This window comes from Vigna unguiculata, chromosome 4, assembly GCF_037176805.1.
Source record: "Vigna unguiculata cultivar grain cowpea cultivar isolate G323 ecotype 2 chromosome 4, ASM3717680v1, whole genome shotgun sequence".
Classification (NCBI taxonomy): Eukaryota; Viridiplantae; Streptophyta; class Magnoliopsida; order Fabales; family Fabaceae; genus Vigna; species Vigna unguiculata.
This window is the reverse complement of record NC_140795.1, coordinates 1,367,722-1,389,033: the sequence shown is the minus strand read 5'-3', so window position 1 is coordinate 1,389,033 and position 21,312 is coordinate 1,367,722. Positions and strand designations below refer to the sequence as shown.

The 21,312-nt window shown below is 31.4% G+C and overlaps 3 protein-coding genes across 4 annotated transcripts; all 3 read right to left on the bottom strand.

Moving 5' to 3' along the window:
* Positions 1–1,025: 1,025 nt before the first annotated feature.
* LOC146886614 (uncharacterized) lies at positions 1,026–1,829 on the bottom strand. The gene has a single exon (XM_085672123.1). The coding sequence runs from the start codon at positions 1,827–1,829 to the stop codon at positions 1,026–1,028; it is 804 nt and encodes a 267-aa protein (XP_085528249.1).
* A 5,063-nt stretch (positions 1,830–6,892) lies between these two features.
* Positions 6,893–8,976, bottom strand: LOC114181999 (zinc finger CCCH domain-containing protein 17-like). Its single transcript, XM_085671812.1, has 7 exons — positions 8,581–8,976; positions 8,287–8,472; positions 8,084–8,185; positions 7,642–7,803; positions 7,335–7,556; positions 7,135–7,232; positions 6,893–7,040 (listed from the first exon to the last, which is right to left on the bottom strand). The coding sequence occupies exons 1-7, from the start codon at positions 8,974–8,976 to the stop codon at positions 6,893–6,895; spliced, it is 1,314 nt and encodes a 437-aa protein (XP_085527938.1).
* A 4,203-nt stretch (positions 8,977–13,179) lies between these two features.
* Positions 13,180–19,532, bottom strand: S1P (SITE-1 protease). Of its 2 annotated transcripts, none has more exons than XM_028066526.2 (10): positions 18,883–19,532; positions 18,207–18,335; positions 17,985–18,137; positions 17,552–17,668; positions 17,159–17,343; positions 16,480–16,743; positions 14,368–15,439; positions 13,731–14,228; positions 13,572–13,632; positions 13,180–13,484 (listed from the first exon to the last, which is right to left on the bottom strand). In XM_028066526.2, exons 1-10 carry the CDS (start codon positions 19,387–19,389, stop codon positions 13,393–13,395), a joined length of 3,078 nt encoding a protein of 1,025 aa, XP_027922327.1. In that variant the 5' UTR covers positions 19,390–19,532; the 3' UTR covers positions 13,180–13,392. The 2 variants fall into 2 exon arrangements, with proteins under 2 accessions (XP_027922327.1, XP_027922328.1); XM_028066527.2 differs by having other exon boundaries at positions 18,207–18,367; positions 18,883–19,016.
* Positions 19,533–21,312: the final 1,780 nt, after the last annotated feature.

Below are 21,312 nucleotides of genomic sequence, written 5' to 3'. Positions count from 1 at the left end.
ACAGATTTGATAGGCATACCGGTCTCCTTTTCAACCATTGCCTTGAACCTTTTAAACACTTGGAACACCTCGGATTTCTCCTTCAAAAAATACACCCATGTTTTTCTTGAAAAATCATCTATGAAAGAAATGAAATACCTTTTTCCACTGAAAGATTTAGGGGTAATTGGTCCACAAATGTCTGTGTGAATTAATCCAAGTTGTTCCTTTGCTCGGTACTCAGCAGTCCTCGGAAATGAGGTCCTTGGATGCTTCCCGAGCACGCACTCTTCACAAAATTTCTTTTTAAACTCCATCGTCGGGAGTCCTCGCACCATCTCCTTTTTCACCAACTCGACTAGTCCACCAAAATGCAAGTGGCCAAACCGGAAGTGCCACATCATAGCTTCATCCTTCACGTCAAGTTTCAAGCACCTCTCTTGGACTATTTTCAAGTCCAGCTTGTACATCTTGTTCTTCTTCATTTCTACTCGGGCAATCAATCGATCTGACTTGTCTTTCAAGTATAGTACTCGGTCTTTCATCAGAACCGAATAGCCTTTCTCCATCAGCTGGCCCATGCTCAATATGTTGCTCTTGAGATCGGGTACATAGTACACATCTTTGATTTCTCCAACTTGGTTGTTCTTCTGCAGGTACCAGATTGTACCCCGGCCTTTTACTGCCACCTTTGATGCATCTCCAAATGATACGTGTCCAGCGTCAACTTTGGTGAGCTCCTTAAAAAGATTCTCGTCCCCGCACATGTGGTTGCTTGCTCCTGTATCAAGGTACCAAACTGAGTTGTCAGAACAGCTCGGACTTAGTTCGGCACCTAATCTCCTGGACATCATCAATATTCCTTCTTCCTCAGCATCCTCAGAAAGGAAGTTTGTTTCCTTTTTGCTTTCAGATCGGCAATCCTTCGCGAAATGTCCAACCTTCCCACAATTGTAACATTTGACTCCTGAGTAGCAGTCTTTAGCAAAATGACCGTACTTACCACATTTGAAGCACTCAACTCCTGAGTTGTTCGACTGGCCTACTCAGCCTCTACCACCACGACCTCCACCTTGTCCTCGGCCACGCCAATTTTGTTGGCCGACCTGTTCTTGACTTCTTTCATATCCTCCTCTGCCTCTACCACCTCGGCCTCGAGTGTTCTGAGTATAAGGAACCTTCTTCTCCCTAATGGTTGCCTTTGCTTGGAGTGCTTGATCAAGGGACTCCTCTTTCTTCTTTCTTCTCCGCTGCTCATGCGCTTCAAGCGACCCAGCAAGCTCTTCCACCGAGAGCGCTGTCAAGTCCTTGGATTCCTCTATTGCGCAAACTATATTCTCGAATTCGTCGGTTAATGACCTCAAGATTTTCTCCACCACTCGACAAGCGGGCAGCGTCTCTCCATTTCTACCGAGTTGATTTGCTACGGTCTCAACTCGGGAGACGTATTCAGCAACCCCTTCATCTTCCTTCATCCTCATCTTTTCAAGCTCGCCCCTGAGAGTTTGAAGCCGAACTTGCTTCACACGGTTATCCCCTTTGTATGCCTTCTCCAGAATATCCCACGCTTCTTTTGAAGACATAGCATTTGCTATCTTCTCAAAGCCGGACTCATCAACAGCTCGGTACAGTACGTACAAAGCCGTTTTGTCCTTTGCTCGTGTTGCTTTTAACGTAGCAATCTGGGCTATCGTCATTTCTCCAATATCCTCTGGTTCTTGGTGCCCATTTTCGACCACCTCCCATACTTCTTGGGAACCAAGGAGAGCCTTCATCTGCAGGCTCCAGTTATCATAGCTGACGCCTTTTGATAATTTCGGCAGGGGCATGCTGTTAGCTAAGCTGGCCATCTCGATCAAACTCTCTAACTCACTCAAACACTCAAGCTCTCAAGCTCTGATGCCAATTTGTTGACAAACAAGTCTCTCTGGATAAACACTTTGTATTTAGATTTGTTGTTTTTTATGAAATGAAGCACTACATGGTCCTTTTATAGGCCTTTGGACATTACCCTTCAACTACATTCATTAAATATAACTACTACCTAACTCACAATTAATACAACAACTTCCAACTACCCACCTTCCAACTACCAACTACCCACATTTAAGTTTACCTAACAAACGCAAGTTTGCACTTTGACCCTTCAACGATGTATGAAACTTCCACCCTTTCGACATATGATCCATCGTCCCACTTCTTAGTGATATATGTGGTCATGTTGATGGTAGCATATGTTCCAAGTTGAAGATGGCATGGAAATGGAAGACTTCTTCTGGATCGCTGAAAACAAGCAACGTTATTGTTTCCCATCCTTCTGTGTAGAATAGATGTAGCGCACCACAAAATTTTAGAATAGATCACTTGAAAAAGGTACGACTAATTGTTAGGAATTCAAGTGTGAAAATAAATTCCACATTGATTAGAAATGAGAAAGTAGAGTACTACATAAGAATAAAGACTCATAAACCAATCATGTTAAGGTTTTGAGTTGAGAGTGGTGTCAATGCCTTATGTGATTGGACTTAGATTTCATTAGTGTTGTATCTCTCTAATAAAATCCCTTTCTTATAAATCTAACAAGTGATATTAGAGATGATGGCTAAAACCGACTCACTCGAGTGAGTATAGAAAATGACAGGACGACTTAATGATTAAATGGAAGGGAAAAGAAGGAAAAGTCGTGGGATGGACCTCTTACTAACAGAAGTTATGGGTTCAACTATCCTCAGTAACATCTAATATTTGCCAATAAAAAAAGAAAAAAAGTTGAAGAAGGTACTGTGCACTTATCGAAAAAATGACTTGTCTTCTGTGATGAACATGGTTGGGATGTTCAGATGCCAACACTATAAATACACCGATCTAGAATCATATTTTCGTTCTCAGTGCAAGGAAGCGTTGTTCTTCGGCTTATATAATTCAATAGCATCTAATTCTCTCTGTCTTATTCTTCAGAATCACTTTTCTCTTTCTATTGTTTATGCTGTTTTTTATTCTTCCACTTCTTTTATTCTTAATTCATCTACTTTTCGACTCTATATGTTAGTTTTTTTCTTTCTTCCACTTCCTTGTTTCTTTTATTCTTAATTCATCTACTTTTCGCCTCTATAATAGTGTTAATTTTTTTCTTTAACAGGAGAGTTTTAAAACCAGTTTAGGATGGTTTTTAGCACAACTCAATCATAGTTTAAAATCACTTTAATTTTTAGCTAAAACTAAGCTAGTTTTCTTAGGTTAGTTATATATATATATATATATATATATATATATATATATATATATATATTATTTTTTAGAATTTAAAATTGAATTTATAACACTTTTTAAATAAGATAATTATATACTCTGCAACCAAATATATTCTTATTTGAAAATTGTAGTTTTAACATCAGGAGTGTCAGAACTCCTTTAAATTTCTACTACATTCAATATTTTATTATTATTAACTACAATTACCACTTAGATGGATTTAGATTATTCTTATTGCTTTATCCATCATAAATTATATATTATGGAATGGATCACTCCAGCTGCATCAATTTAATTTAATTTATTTTTCTTATTTTCTCTTTTGGATTCAAACAAATTTAAAGAAAACATTCCCCACTTATAAAAAAAATCAGACAAGTGGAAGAATAAAGAATAATAGAGATGATGTTGATCTTGATCTTACTAGGGCCATGATTGTGGGTTTTTGTAGTGCTTGGACTTTATATTATTACAAGATGTTTTTATATCTTATTTTGTTAGATTTTATCTTTTATGTGTGTGCATGTGTCGTTCAAACAATACAACCAGAAAAAGAAAACAAAATTTCTTAATACAATGTGGTAAAAGAAAACTTGATTTATGTTTCAATTATAACATTCATGTGGTTTCATACGTAATTATTAGTAATTTTTGTATGAAGGTTACAACTTACAAGTACTTCTTATTCAATACATTACATAAAACATTATACAACGTTAAAGATTACAACTCATAACTGCTTCTTAAAGTTTGCACAACAATTCAACAACTGAAAGATGAAAAACTGATTGTGGAATCCAAAATCACTTCTTTAAATAATAATGATAAACATTGGAATTTCCGTGTATTAGAGAACCACAAGCAGGCCCTTAAAAAATATGAAAGAGAATTAGATACGAACGCTTCCCTCTCAGTGATCGAGAGTGCAATGATGATTCTATAATAATTGTTTTGGAGTTGAAGAGTAACACTGAGGCACTAGTATTTTACGAAGAATATCGAAACAAGTTTTAACAGATAAACTGAAACAACAAATATTGGTGTTGTGCATTATTATAGAGTTGGCATGCACGTTGCCACTGAAGACAAAATAGTAGAAGAAAGGTTGAGAATTAATGGAGGAATTTAAACTTTGTGGGGACATTGTAAGCATTATTACAATTTTTTTCTCATTGACATCTTATCAATAATAATAAAAAATAATTTTAGTAAATATGGATAATAAAAATTACGAAATCCTTAGAACGAATAAATTTAATTATTACTAGTGTAAACAAGACGTTATCGCACCTGTGTGTACGCATTCTTTAAATATATGTGATATTATATCAGTAGGTGATGATATTGTAATGTTATTAAGTTAATATATAAATAAAATTATATTTATTGAAAATAAAGTGAAATATATAAGAAAAGATGAGAGATAGGAAAAAAAAGAAGTAGAGATAGACCATTTTATAAAAGCTTCTAAAATAACAACCAATTTTAAAAAATTTAATAAATAATTATATTTTAAAGGGTAAAATTGAAATTTTGAAATATGGACACAAAAAGTGGAATCCTCTTTATATATTATTATAGATAAAAACATTAAAAATATAAATTTAATTTTCAAATATTAAAGTTAACTAGTCGGGAAATTTATTTTTTAAAATAAAAATAATTACAAAACCATAAAATTAATTTTAAATTTTTTTATTAAATAATTTAAATAAATATTAAAATTAATAAGTTGTTCCTTTTTAGAACAACTTTTGATAAAAAAAATGTCTATGAATTCTTTTTAGAATTACATTTTCAAAAAATACTTACAATTTTGTTTAAAAAACAAAGATTATTTGCAAAAAATTAATATTAATACCTGCTGTTTTTGTTGCATTAATAATAACGTTATAGGTTTCTAAGAATAAAAGTTCGCAAGAATATCAAGTCAATGAATCTTTAGTATTATATTGCTTCATTTTTGTTTTGTTCTTGAATTCTTGTGCATAAAAGTCAACCCAACTCCTATGTTTGTATGCATAATCTTAATTTACATTAACTTTGTGAAACGTGTAATTTATTTAAGTTTGATTTGAGGGGTATCAAGTGTTATATCAATTATGTTCTTATTGATTTAAAAACAAATTCTTGGTCTTACATGCTTCTAATATTATATTTGATTATTTCACTTTTAAATCTTTATTTTTTATATTACACTTGTATCACAAAGGTATTGGCAAACCTGATATGAAATTGTTAATAAACTATATACGTACATTTTTTATGAAAGGCAAATTTGCTTCCATAAAGGTTACAGAAGTTCATCACATATTTACTTTACAGTTTACAAGTTTATCCAAATTCAATCATGATAGCATGCAAATCCCGTGGAGGTGTAGGCACACACATAATCAAGAGAGAGCAGAGGTCATTATTCAAAGTGAAGCGTCCTAGGTCAACGATCAGGGTGATGCCAATGTATTTTTGCACAATTTGAATGTCGCCCTTGAATGCACTTCTTGTTAGTAGTGAGTACAATATGCTCCATTCTCGACACTAACTCTCTCCAAATTGTGATTTCAACACCTAAAAACACCTGCTTACAAGAAAGACACAAAACCCAAGTGTATGATCCGAAATAGAGATAAAACATAATGAAGTCATTCAAATAATGCAATAATGCATGAAAATGGCCTAAACTAAGGTATGAATGCAAAGAATATTCAACTAAAATAGACTGATAATGTAAACAGAATGATGAATGTTTTTAAACGAAAATATATCATCTCATCTCAGGTCCAATTCATACAATGATATCCCAAGAAGCACAAATTTCACAATGTTTTTAGAATAATGAATAACTTGTTGAGTCCCTAAGTGCAATTGATTAATTGAGGCAAGACACAAGACACTAAGATAGATAGTCTTTGAAGCTTTACTTTCTCTTTATAAAATATTTTCTCTTAGGTTTCTGGCCTAGAAGGCACTTACCTGTCAACTAAGCATGGATCTTCCACTCAAATGTTATGCACTTGCCACACTTGGCCTCAAAGGAGTGCCTCCTTCCCTAGTAACATATAGTCTCAAAAGGGTGTCAATTTACTACAATACTTTTTTTTTTCAATTGACAGACAATTCTCCAGTAACCAAATGCTTGGCACTTGCCATACTTGGTCTCAAAGGAGTGTCTTTTCCCCCAGTAACATACAGTCTCAAAGGGTGCCAATTTTTTTTTTTAATTTTTTGTGTGTAATTGACCGACAATTCTCCAGTAACCAAATGTAGTGAGTGTGAAGTGAGTGTCACCATAGAAACCGTACAAAAAAAATATTTCATATCTCATTTAAGTATATTACTGCAAAAACTACCTTCCTTAAGTGTCATGGTGTCAAGACTCACAATGTTGTGTGTGAAGTTTCCCAACAAGTACTCATGATCATGAAACATATATGAACAATGTACTTAGAAAATCAGTGAACAGACTTGGAACTAAGAGTTAAGATGATGAAGTTCCATTTAAACATGTCTTTTTTGATGAATAAATAAGATGTAATGTATATGGTACGTAGATGCATTAATGATGTAAGATGACAAAAAATATGACATGCATAAGAATGAAGAACACAATGCATTTTGCTAACAAAAGATAAATTCATGTCTAAAGAATATAGAAAACATCTTAATTAGATGCCACCTTAGGTAACTCATTCCATTTCCACACCCTAAGCAAACCAGTCCCATCTCCAGTGAGAAAGAGTCCTCCATCAGCGACTAACCCAAATGATGTAATGTCTTTCTTAGCAAATAAACGGCCCCTCTCTGAAAATCTATACAGGAAAAGGACATGGTTAAAATATGCAACAATATCAAACACGGTAACATGTAGTAGTATAAGAGGAAATATAATTCAAATTTACTTACGATGGCAATTCGTACATGCAAACTAAATTTCCTGTACAAGAGGAAAACAATATTGGCTTGCCATTTGCATCATGCATCCCAAAAAGTGATATAATACCCTGTATAATAGCATAATGAATTTTGTGAATTGACCAACTTCTTTAATACTATTGTTAGCTTGTTTTCTACGAAAAGTACAACCAAATGATTGGGTATCTTACGCTTTGTTCGTTGTGTGTATATACCACAGCCAAAGTTCCCACTTCTGTCATTGCCCAGATTTTAATTGTGTCGTCAGATGAACTTGAAAACAAATATTTTTCCCAACAGAGAAGGGATGTGACTACACCAGTATGCTCATTAAGTGTCATTGTACATTGTAATGTATCTATGTTCCAGACCTGAAGAAAACATGATAACAAGATTTGGATAGTGAGTGATAACTGATTTAGTCACTTTGTAATTCAAGGAAATTTGACACAATACAAGAAAAAAATATATTTCGACATCAACTCACGATAGACATACCTTTATGCTTTGGTCCATGGATCCCGAATACAACATATTCCATCCAACATTTAGGGAAACAATTAGGCAAACCACAGATTCAGTGTGGCCAATCAGTGAGCCAACCAATTCAAAAGGAGACTTAGTTTCAGAGCTTTCTCTCCATGCAGTAATGACACCATCCTAAAAATTTTAAAAATTACATAATACATAAATCAATGGACACTAGAAACAAATGTTTAGAAAACAAGAATTCTTAACCCAATCAAGGAAAAAAAAAGTTCTAGCATAAGTAATTACGATGAAATAATTGATAAGGTAAAAGGTACTAGATGTTTAGACAATTCAAAAAATCTTAATGCAATGAAGCATAAAACTCAATCAATTAATTGACTCCATAAAAAGAAAGAAAAAAAAGTAGAGTTTAACATAGATAACATTTAACTTCTATATGGATTATTACCTCTGCCCCAGCAAAAAGGATGTCGTTTCCAACAGCCATGTGAAGGATCCGTCCTTTGGGTCCATCAAGAATGTACTCTAAATTGGTCTTGGTATTAAAAGCCTTTATCACAAACACATCCACAAAATCAATTTGCTTATACTACTCCTATAAGTAGAACATTATTATAAATTAAAATAAAACAAGGACAAAAAAGTGTTTACCTTGATAGCATTCTTCAAACCAACAAAAATCCATGGCCCCTCACTTATCAAAGAGTTAACCTCTGTGCCAAAATTTATGACTTTAAGGGATTGACCTGTATGACAATCCCATATCCGAACAGTGCCATCAGTGCTTGCAGAATAAAGTTTGTTGGTTCCAGCTAGAAGTGTAATTCCAGTTATATCCTAATGTCAAAAAATGTAATCATATCAATTTCAATTGAATTATTATTCTAAATATCCATTATCCAAAATATATTTTGTATTACTAATTATGGATTTTGAAGTGCATACCTTTTTATGTTGGTGAAGCTCTGCTATTGTGAACAATGCATCACTTTGAAACCATGAATGCAAATTGATGCATTGTTCACCATACAAACACCTGTTGTTGGTCCAATACTTACATATAGTACGAGATGATTTCTTGGACACTACAACATTTGTCCCGTCTCTATCTTCACTCTTTTGAACCAAGGTTTTCTTGGACTTGGAGATAATCTTATAAGATGAATGATGCTTTTTCCCACAAATTTTGCTTTTGACATTGATACCGGGATAGGAAGTATGTGTAGACGGTGTTTCTGCGTGCATAAATTTGCACGAATTTCTATTACATCTCCCAGCTCGCCAGTATATACAAGTTTTTCCGTAAATTTCTTTATTCATCTTCACCGACTTTGCATCCATAATACTCTACAAAAATAAACATTACAATTACAACCCATATACAATAGTTATTCAACCAAAAAAATAAATTATTATAATATTTGTTATTATATATATATATATATATTACAAATATTTGATATATAAAAGAATTATATAAGAGAGTGAATTACATGTAAGGAAATATATATATATATATATATATATATATATATATATATATATATATATATATATATATAGATATTATAAATATTCAATATATAAAATAATTATATAAAGATATAGAGAATGAACTACACACATAAGAAAATTTTTATAAAAGTAAAGAAATTTAATCTTATAAATAAGATTTTTTGAAATTTATATTCTTAAATGAATATATATATTACAAATATTTGATATATAAAAATAGAGAGTGAATTACAGGTAAGGAAATATATATATATATATATATATATATATATATATATATATATATTTAATATATAAAATAATTATATAAAAATATAGAGAATGAACTACACACGTAAATTTTTTTTTTAAAATAAAGAAATTTAATGTTATAAATAAGATATAAAGAAATTTATTTTTATAAATATGATATTCTTAAAAAAATCATCACTTAAATACAAACTCAAAATAAGATTTAAAGAATAAAAAAGGCCTTTCTCACACGTTTTATAAAATCTAAATGTAATTTCATATATATCAAAAAGTGAATTACAAATAGAAACCTATGATATTCATAGTCTAATTTTGCCGAATTTTAAATTATAGTTAATGAAGGAAAAAAATCGAAAAATCATGTTTTTCATATATTGTTTCTCTTATATTATTTAACTCGAAATTGAAGTGTTTTAGTTTTAGAACGAATGCACAACTGAATTTTAGAACTCACTTATTTCCTTTTAAACAGTTCCGATTATATCTGAATATAATTTTGATTATTACAACTCTTAATCCCTCTTTTTATATATATATATATATATATATATATATATATATATATATATAGCGAATCTAATATTTTATAATTAAAAAAATCTAACTGAATTTTATGTTATTTTACTCATCTAAGAAATAAATAATTTTAAAATTTTAAAAGAATGTAAATTTAGTGAAATTTGATAGGATAAATAATTTTCAAAAATTCAACATTTCAATCTCATGCCACTTCATTCTCTAACATTCACACATTTTGTAACAAACATTGATTTTATCGCATACAAGCTTAAACCTAAATAATAAAAACTCTATGTCTAAACATTTTTATTATTAAGTTCGCATTAATGAACTATATGATGATGTTAAGAATGACCAATGATCACATCTATGTCTAGAATGTGATATCAATTAGCTATTTATCATAATCAAGTTTCCCAAATTATTTTTTGAATCCGTATGTGCAAATTTCCTAGACTATACATTTGAAAAAAGAATAAAACACAAGAGATGATGCAAAAGAATAGTATTGAATGATGAATCCACAAATAATTAATACTTCATTACACTCAACCCATATGAATGAAGGAGTTAGTTACTCCTAAGCATACCTGAGTACTAGAATGATGATGAAATCAAATGCCTTCGACCTTCACAATGAGCTTCTATCGTCAAATGTATTTAGAAGAAGTTTCTTCTTCAAGTGTGTTTTAGCATCTACCAAACCTTCAATATATAGACTTTCATAATTGGATCGGACCTAAAATTTGGACTTGATTTCATATTTGAATAAATTATAATAGATAATCATTTATATATATCTTGTAATAATCCATATAAAAATAAACAAAAAAAGACATTATATATATAATTTTTAAAAGATAAACTTTTTAGAAATAAAAATATATATAAAAAGTATATAAAAATATATTTTAAATTTCATTATAAATATATATTATGATTTAAAACTACTAAAATGATTTTGACAAAAAGATAATGATCACATATTAGAATATGAAAGTTTAAATTAAATGAAAGATAATTGAGAGGATATAGAAGATTCTGAAAATTTTTAATTGTAGATTTGCACTAATTTATCTCTTTTATGTATTTTTATAATAATAAATAGATTGATAGAAATATAAATAGATTAAATACATAAATAAGATCAATATACAAATAAATTGGATATATAAAAGAAATATATAGATAGAAAGTGGACTAAAAAAAATTATTTTTTATAGAAATAAGAAAATCTAATATTATATACTTTTAAAGTACAATATTTTAAATTTAATATATATATATATATATATATAATATTTTTTATAAACATTTGATATATAAAAGAATTATATACAATATAGAGAATGAACTACACGTAACGAAATAAATATATATATATATATATATATATATATATATATATATATATATATATATATGATATTCTTTTTATAATTATTTAATATATAAAAGAATTATATAAAAATATAGAGAGTGAACTACACGTAAGAAATTTTTTATAGAAATAAGAAAATTTAATCATATAAATAAGATATTTATATATATATATATATATATATATATATATAAATGAATCTAATATTATATAATTGAAAAAAATCTAAGTGAATTTTATGTTATTTTACTCGTCTAAGAAATAAATAATTTTAAAATTTTAAAAGAATATAAATTTAGTTATAAACTTCTCAAAAATTCAACATTTCATTCCATTCTAAAGATTTTTTTTGTGGGATTATATTTTAAATAAGTACAAATAAAGTTGTAACATATTATTATTGTCCAAATTTAAAGAAAAAAAACGTAAGACATTGAATTCACAGAAATAACATTTTAAAAATTTAGGATTAAAGATGAAAGTTTAAAATATTTTGTTTTTGCATGAAAGCAAATAACACAACACAGTTTCAAGAAATTCAAAATTTTAAATAATATCGCATGATTTTCGTCTAATAATTTATTAGTCACTTGAAAGAATTGACAATAAAATCATAAGTATATGAAAGTTTAAATTGAATGAATAAAGAAAAAGATAAAAGATTTTAATATATATTTAATAAATGACAAAAAGATATTGGAACATAATTTTGGAAGAGATGATGGAAGCTGGTGTTCATTTTGGCCACGGTACTAGAAAATGGAATCCTAAAATGTCACCTTATATTTCTGCAAAGCGTAAGGGTATTCATATTACAAATCTTATTAGAACTGCTCGGTTTTTATCAGAATCTTGTGATTTAGTTTTTGATGCAGCAAGTGGGGGAAAACAATTCTTAATTGTTGGTACAAAAAAAAAAGCAGCTGATTCAGTAGCGCGGGCTGCAATAAGAGCTCGGTGTCATTATGTTAATAAAAAATGGCTCGGCGGTATGTTAACGAATTGGTATACTACAAAAACACGACTTCAAAAGTTCAGGGACTTGAGAATGCAACAAAAGACGGGGAGATTTCATAGTTTTCCAAAAAAAGATGCCGCTATATTGAAGAGACAATTAGCTCAATTGGAAACATATCTTGGCGGCATTAAATATATGAAGGGCTTACCAGATATTATAATAATCGTCGATCAACAAGAAGAATATACGGCTCTTCGAGAATGTATAACTTTGGAAATTCCAACAATTTGTTTAAATTGAATGAATAAAGAAAAAGATAAAAGATTTTAATATATATTTAATAATAGATCCGCACAAAACCAGTTATCACAAATAGGAAACACTTCAAAAAAAAAAAAAAAAATCAAAGTTTGAGATGCAATCCATAAAAGGTGAAATCTATATTGTTTAAGTCCATTAAATAGATTTATCTCGAATCCAAATCCATTTTTTTTATTTCAAACCCAATTGATTTAGTTGTATTTGGATTAAATAATTTTTTTATTTTTAAAATTTAAATCTCTATCTACTTAGTTGGATTTAGATTGGACAATGGATTTAGATTGAATTAGATATTTTTTTATTTAAAAATACAAAATCAAAATTTTGAAATAAATAAATACGATATTTTGTTTTTGTCTTCATCCATAAATATAAATATAAAAGTTACCATATTTTTAAAGAATATATATTTGAAATCATTTAGAAAATTGGTTTTAGACCTTAATCACAAATTTTACATAATTATAGAAAACAAGCACACAACTAGATATTTAAAAAAAGTCAAAGTTTCAAAGTTTAAGAAGTTAAGAAAAGAAGAAAACTACATAATAATTAGTTATTAATTAGCTATAATAATACTTTGCTCTACCAAAACCCATAAACATCAAATGAATTCACTATCAGAAAGTTATCAGAAAGTTTGCATTTGAAAAGCATCCAAAACAGCAAAAATGTTACAACTCTAGGAAATAAGACAACTTATTTGACTACTTTCCTATAGTGACGGTGGTGAGTGATGTTACTATGCTGCTAATGCTACAGTGAGGTATCTTTGGAGGCTAGTGTTACACTTACAATAGTTGATGTAATGCTAAACTATATTGGCCAATCTACCAGAACTTGATCCTTTCCTTCGTCTACGCCTCTTTTGGCGAATGCGCCAAAAACTCAATAGCAAAATACCTGCCAGAAGTAAAATACATGAAAGCATAAACAACATAAATATAATAGTCCAAAAATGGATGGTTAAGAAACAAGTATTTTACTAACCGGTTACTGCAACAACAAAAGGAACCAACCAATGACCAACAACCAGCACAGGTGCATCAGGCTATAAGAAATGATCAAACATCAGCAATATGAAGTTTTTGATCACAAACATAAAGATCAACACTAAATGACCAATACAATAGTTGTTCATTTTCATACCTCATCTCCATAGAACAGGCCTAAGTACCTATTCCCCAGAGAATCACCCTTTCTTCTTACAGTCAACCTAGGCCGCTTAATGTTAGAAGTGGCAGAGGATGAATTGAAACCCCTTCCCAAATCAATGACAGGAAAACCGGGTAGTCTTTTATTTCTTCCTCTCACTTGCAAGTTGTAGCCCTTAGTTCCCCAGATTTCAAACCTTGTGTCACTTCCACAGATCAATTCCTTACCCACAATAGCTGAATACGCAGAGAAATTTACATCAGTTCTGCGGGATGGCAACCGATTGTCAGCTTCATACAAGGGAGAGTCTTGTTTAATTGAATCGGAGAAAAGTGTTGGATCTCTAACATCTTCACTGGTAAAATCCAGTATTTTCCTCAGAAGGGTAAAACAATTTGTTATCATATGACTGCTGTCCAAACAATTGGAGTCCCCATAGACACTTATGCGACCTTCGCCCATTGCCATGAGACCAAGAATTGGAGAATCTGCCTGTTTCACCAAAAAGAAACCATATTTAGAAATTAGAAAATATCTTTTATTTAACCTATTTTTTTTCCTTCAGAGGCTACATTTATCAATGTTTATTTTAATATAAATAATTAATGAGATAGAAGGTTTCATGTCACACCTTGGTTGAGCCGGAAGTTAGCAGCACACTCTGTGTGGCTCCACTTTCTGAACTATCTAAGAAGGGAAAGCTATGAACATAACCACCCCTTGGAAACCTCACTATATTTGTCCCAGATGCATACCGATTCTGCTCACCCAAAAGTGAAAAATCACCATTCAGAATCTTATCTCCAAAAGCAATCCCAAATGGAGCCAAAAGATCATTAAGTGCAGGAATGTTAGCACCTCCGGTGACTGGAGTCCACCAGCTCCGTGTATTGTCATCAAAGAATCTCATCTTTACCATGGAATCTACATTATACCACTCAGCAAAGACAGCTAATCCCAGACCAGTATTTACAACATCATCTCTTAGTTTTTCAATCTCCTCAGGAAAGTACTCATCCTCAAGATCCACCAACAGAAGTGTACCATAATGCCGAGAGTCAAAGCATGTAAGAGGAGAACCAAGTGTTTCAATATAATAACCAGCATCTCGTAACATGTTGAACATGATATGAAAATTTGTATGCAGATGATCCCCATGCCAGTCAAGAATGTCATTGCGAACGTCCAAGGAATCTCTAGGAATATATCCAGGAGGGTATTTGATACTATGAAACTGATCCCACAAAATTCGTTTAGATCGTTGTGGTGTTGGTACCACATTTAATTTTAATTGAAGCACACAGATGCTAACTCGAGGGTCCTTCTCTCCTTGAGCTGGGGGGCTAGAAACCTTGAGAGTCACATTACCTTCAATCTTACCAGAAAACTGTGCACCTTCTTCCTTGATCTGCATGTGAAGAGCCAAATGACCAGTCCAAGGCCAAATTATCTCAGAATAAGTAAAATGTATGCTTAGAAGATTCCCATCTTCATCAAAAGGGTGCCATTTTGGTGGACTTTCAACGTATCCAATCACACCCATTCCATTCAAAATGGTGGCATTGAAGATGACAGGCATGGCACCTGCATAGAGTGGCTGACGACAAAATGGCCATGTGTAAGGACAATCTGTATAATCAAGAACACTGGGAAAGATGCTTGTCCTAGGTTTGTAGCTCTTAAGAATCTCATATGATGCTAACCTGAAAATTAAGTAAGCAAATATGAAAACATGATTTAAGAACAGTCAGATAATGTAGCAAGTCCCAAATACTATTTGGAATTTTTTAAATCATTGTAGTTAAAAGCACAAATAAATCCCGATAATTTCAAAAGCTATTTGATTGTAGTCCTTCAGGTCCAAATGAAGCCCGGTGATGAAATTTCCAAAACCAAGAAACTCAGTTTTGGTTAAAACTACATGGACCTATTTAAAAGGTTTCCATAAAGTATTGGGACATTACAATTATTCATGTACCTGGCAATTACAATTGTTTATATATCTAGTCAGCTTGAGTAAAAAATTGGCGAAATGGTCAAATGTCTAGGCCAATTAACCCAAACATTGGATAATTTTAAACAGGTAGAAACCTGTTGAGTTGGCCCAAAATCAGTTATGTCAAACTGGTTGTACATTCTCCCTTTATTTTTGTACATGCAATCTGCCACTATTGTTGTCTCCTCTGCTCTACAAAGACACATTCTCCCTTTATTTTTGTTACGTACTTTGGGAGTTTTTGCTTCTTTTCATTTCTGTTCTTATAAAAAATTATAGAGTTCTGCTCTTGCGTTTTAAGTCATGCAAAACCTCTATGATGGGACTTGGTTGTTGATTTACATAGGAATTTTATTCATTAATATTTGTTGAATTACTGTTTAATTTTGCTTAATTCTGGTATTGAATTAGTATGATATTTACAAGTATTATTTCTTTTTCCATATGAAGTAGACTCTTACAAGTCCACAAGCTGAGATGAAGCCCCCACAAGTCTACGTATACTCTCAAGTTCACTAACCTTGCATATATGTTTACAATTTGATCGAATGTGGTTTGACCAATCAATTATGAATGTATATATACATACACTCATGCTAATTCCTTTCCCAGCATGGTTCATAAAATGCTCAGAACTATCATAGAAACAATAACTCTGAAACCATTGCTTTGCTATGGTAAATTGTGTGTCCCATTAAGATATATCTTAAAACCAAATAAAATAGAAAGGTAAAGAAGAGAACATACAGATCAACTCTGCCAGCACCCTGCTCATACATGTTAGGACCAGTAAGCTTTGCAGCACCCTCAACCAATGCTTGTTTCATGCTTGCTGGGTTTAAGATACTTTTTCTCTCAGGTTCAGGAATGACGCTGACAAGCAAACATACAACACCAGCAACTACAGGACTTGCAACACTAGTTCCAGATAAGCTTTTACACCCTGCACTAATTTTTGATCCCATAATGTCCCGTCCATATGCAACTATGTCTGGCTTCACGCGGCCATAACTATAAGGTACATATGTCAGTATAATTTAAAAAATTATAAACAAGAAAGCAAACTTGCATACGAATTAAAGATGCTACAGAAAAAAAAAAAAAAAAAAAAAGAGGAGAAGAATAACTCATGTATTAAATAAAAAATATTTTCAAGTTAGTTAAACATTAACAGGCCATTGTACAATGACCGAGGCTTCATAGAAAGCTCATCACTTCTTTACATAGGATTGCTACAAGTTGTAAGTGGAGATGGTGCCTCACAACGAAATATGGATAATTAGTTGTTTGAACTCTATTTCCATTCTTCACCCACTAAAAGTATTTGCATAAACAAAAAGCTAGGAAAAAAAATACAGAAGTTGTCATCAAAAATATTTAACAAATGACAGGAACAACGAAATATAAACAAATACAAGGATGTTACCCATGAGGAAGCTCCCATGTACTCATGCCACGTGAGGAAAAGGAGGCTATATGGTCACTATAGTCAATACCACCAACACCAATGACATCACTCTGATCGGCTGGATTGTTCAAAGTTCCATAAAGTGGTCCATCATTTCCAATTGCAGAAACCATGATTATATTATTTGCTGTTATCTCCCATATCTGTTACCATAAAGCTCTATAAAAGGACATTTATGTACTATGTGAAAGAAATAATCATTACTCCATACAAGTACCAGAAAAAAATAATGGCTTCTTTAAACATAAGAGTTACAGCAGAGAAACTAACATGTCATGTTATAACTATTCACAAAATAATATCTTTCACTATGAATTAGTGAGCAGGAACAGACAGGCACAATAAATTTACCTTTTCAACAAACGGGAGATCCAAGTAATCAGGCCCACCTATGCTCAAATTTAACACATCCATATTGGTTGCAATTGCATAGTTGAAGGCATCAAGGAACCATGATGTATATGATACCTGCAACAGGCTGAATGCAATCTTCTCAAAATCTTGCTAACTATTCTAGAATAAAATAATTATAAGCAGAAAAACTAGAAAAAAAATGTATTTATAACTGGTGAAGATACATCTAGGTTCTTCCTTTAGAGCTTGATAGCTTTTATCATTTGTTCTTAAACCTTTGTTCATTGCTTTATCATGCATCTATAATGACGGTATTTTGGAGTTAGGGTGAAAGAAATGTCATTTCCATGCAGTAAAAAGTTTTAAACTCAACCCCCTCCCACTTCCAAAGCAAGAAAAGAGTTCAATAATAGCATCCAACAGGCATTACCTGTGCATCAGTGAACACTCGAAATGCATAAATCTCTGTGTCTGGTGCAAAACCAAGGCACTCAGAATCTACACCAGCAATTACACCCGCAACAAAAGTCCCATGTCCAAGATTGTCATTCAACGTATCTTCATTGGTCCAATTAGTACGTTCCTGTAAATTTCCTCATCACTCAACTCATCCATCATCAACCAAAAGCAATAATTTCAAATTAATAATTACCTTGATGTTACGAAAGTGAGGATGATCAGCTCGAATGCCAGTATCAAATATAGCCATCTTGACCTTGGCACCGGTGTACCCTTTCGCCCAAAGATCCTCAGCCCCAAACATTGAAGTAACTTGTGATCTCTGCCAAAACCCAAAAACCACAAAACATGCAACTGCACACTTTCAATTAATAAATCCAAATATAGCTGTGATGTCTACAAAATTGATGTTGTATGTTAAAATTGATTTTCAAGTAGAGTGATTTATGTGTAGATGTTTTCATCATAAAAGCGAGTTAGTATTAAAATATACAAGTTTTTATAAATCGAAAAAGCTACCTAAAGCTGATTCAAGCTTCAGCTCAAAATCAATTTTAAACTCATAATCAGGTATTCATCGTTAGACCAAATAGGTGAACATTTACCCAAAATCAGGTTAATTAGGATCACGGTGTTCAATGTGAATTTAGATGATAAGTCGAGAATCCACTAATGTGATTTTCATGTTTACTAAGAAGCTAATAGGATAACTTCCACATTCCATTCGTAATTTCGAGTTTCCACCCAAACAGATTATAACGCAACATAGACAAAATAATCCAACAACCATAACCAAAGGTACCAAATCAAAGTTTAAATCTTTCTCGTTCCCCCCAAATAGCCAACATCAGAAAACCATAAATTTTAACCTGCATCATTAATTCCCGCCCCCACTTGACGGAACTGCTGTGATTGCCAACACTTTTTTCATCTTCTTCGGCCTCGCAAAACGACATCGCAGTAAAGATCTTCCCGGGGCGCTTCTTCGTCCCATCCTCGAACGCCCCAACCTTCTTGTTGCGTCTCTGATCCGTCGTCATCAAACCCCTCTTGTAGCTCACATCCAAGCTCACGTATTTAACCGACCCCAGTTTCCGAATCTCGTCCAACACCCCGGAATCCTCGATGGCCACCAGCCCGAAATCAGTTGGGAACTGCGCCGCCGGGTTCTGGCGCGGGATCCAGCGCCATCCCTCAGGGCGGAGGGCGGATTCCAGGTAGGCGCGGTGGCTGTCAACGGCGGCGTAGTTGCGGAAAGCAACGATGTAATTGGGAGGGGGAGGAGAGGAATTGGGGGTTAGGTTTTGGAAGAGAGTAACAGAGAGAATGAGGAAAGAGAGTGAAAAGGTACTCCATTGGTGAGGAATGGTGGCCATAGTTCTGCTCCTACATTGGAGATAGAGAGAGATGAAACAGAGAGAGGTGTTTCTGCCTAAGTTGATGTTTGGGTTGGTTTGGTTTGTGTTATGTTGGTATCACTTTGTCTCAATCATGTCAAAGTGTTGCTTCTTTCCTCTTTCTTTCTCGGATCTTCTTTTCTCAGACTCTGTTCATCAGCCATTTCTCAAACTTTTTTTATTTTATTTTAAGATTAGTTACATAATTTTTTAAATATTAAGATTATTTTACATTTTTTCAAATCCTACTTTAATTATCTTTAAATCATATATAATCATATATATTATATATTATTAATCATGGATATAATAATATATAATATCTATATATATATATAGGTAACTAAAATGCAATAACAATATGTTTGTATTGAAAAAGAGTGAAATTATTCATATTTTCCTCAAAAAACTTTTAAACATTAAAAATTATATTATCTATTTCAAAAATATTTTTAAAAGGGAGAAGTTTGCACCTTCCCTCTTAATTGGTATAAAATGGAATTGAAGTCATTTAGATTAATTAAAAAATTAAATATTTTTTATTATCTTAAAATTTGTTTAAAGATTTATTTTTATATGAAATAAGAGAGTGAAATATATTTTTTAAAAGCATAACAAAATATTCTTCATATTATTTTAGTTTTTTTACTTTTGTTACCTGAGTTGACTTTAATTTATCTAAATAAAAGAAAAATAAAAATCCATACTTACTTTTATAAAAGGTAAGCTATTGTATAATAAATTCTCTTAAATGCTTAAATAAATATTCATAAATGCATGTAATGAACAAAATTAGTTGTATTACTTGACTGGTTTCTGGTTATTTGGTAATGATATTTTTAAATTAGTTTTCATTGAATGAAATTAAAATACTGATAAATCATAAATTATGTATAAGATTATTAGCGGGTTCACAGTCTGAAAAAACTCATGTCTGAAGTAGGAATGGCAACGGGGCGGGGCGGGGACGGGTTTCGCTATCCCATACCCATCTCCGCATAAAAAATTCATCCCCATCCCCATACCCAAATCCAACGGGTATCAAACTTTTTTCCCATCCCCATCCCCACCGGGTAACGGGTATAATCTCGTACCCATACCCGTACCCGTGTTCTAACTACTTCAATATTAATTTTTATAAAAGAAAAAAAATTACGGTAAAGAAAACATAATATTATGAAATATTCAATATTAGGAGGATTTTCTTCGATGCCAAATACCTTAAAATAAATTATAATTGTTTACATTTTATATTAGAATACCAAATAAAATTTCATGTGAACCAAAACATTTGTTAAATTTGCAAACTACAACATTGATGAACTTAGTTGATAGAATTAAAAAATATTTCAAAAAAATATAAAAGGAAAACAAATATTTAAATTAAAATATATTTTAAATGTTTGTTTACTTCAATTTTTTAAATTTTAATGAATATCTTTTTTATACACTAATAAAAGTTATAATATATCACTTGATCAAAATGACACAAAGAATAAATAATAAACATAATAATAAAAGGAAAACAAATATTCAAATTAAAATATATTTTAAATGTTTGTTTACTTCAATTTTTTAAATTATAATGAATCTCTTTTTTATACACTAATAAAAGTTATAATACATCACTTGATCAAAATGACACAAAGAACAAATAATAAACATAATAATAAAATTTTGACATAGATTTTGTATCTTTTGAACTTCAATATATGTTGGATAGTGACAAAAAAATATTCATAGCAATTACATTAAATTTTTATATTGTAGTAAATAAAAGTTATTTATACAATTAAAGTGGAAAAAATTACAGTATGATTAATAGTGAGTTATAAAATAACAAATAATTAGATAGAATATATCGAAATATTATTCTACATGATGAAAATAAACAATAAATAA

Excerpts from the sequence above, each read along its gene's own strand:
- LOC146886614 (XM_085672123.1), bottom strand. The coding sequence starts at position 1,829 with ATGGCCAGCTTAGCTAACAGCATGCCCCTGCCGAAATTATCAAAAGGC.
- LOC114181999 (XM_085671812.1), bottom strand. The coding sequence starts at position 8,976 with ATGGATGCAAAGTCGGTGAAGATGAATAAAGAAATTTACGGAAAAACT. Across the intron at positions 7,804-8,083 it reads TCCTTTTTGCTGGGGCAGAG|GATGGTGTCATTACTGCATG; the intron begins GTAATAATCCAT and ends TAAAATTTTTAG. Across the intron at positions 7,233-7,334 it reads ATACACACAACGAACAAAGC|GGTATTATATCACTTTTTGG; the intron begins GTAAGATACCCA and ends GCTATTATACAG.
- S1P (XM_028066526.2), bottom strand. The coding sequence starts at position 19,389 with ATGGCCACCATTCCTCACCAATGGAGTACCTTTTCACTCTCTTTCCTC. Across the intron at positions 13,633-13,730 it reads GCCTGTTCTATGGAGATGAG|CCTGATGCACCTGTGCTGGT; the intron begins GTATGAAAATGA and ends CATTTCTTATAG. Across the intron at positions 13,485-13,571 it reads TTTTGTTGTTGCAGTAACCG|GTATTTTGCTATTGAGTTTT; the intron begins GTTAGTAAAATA and ends TACTTCTGGCAG.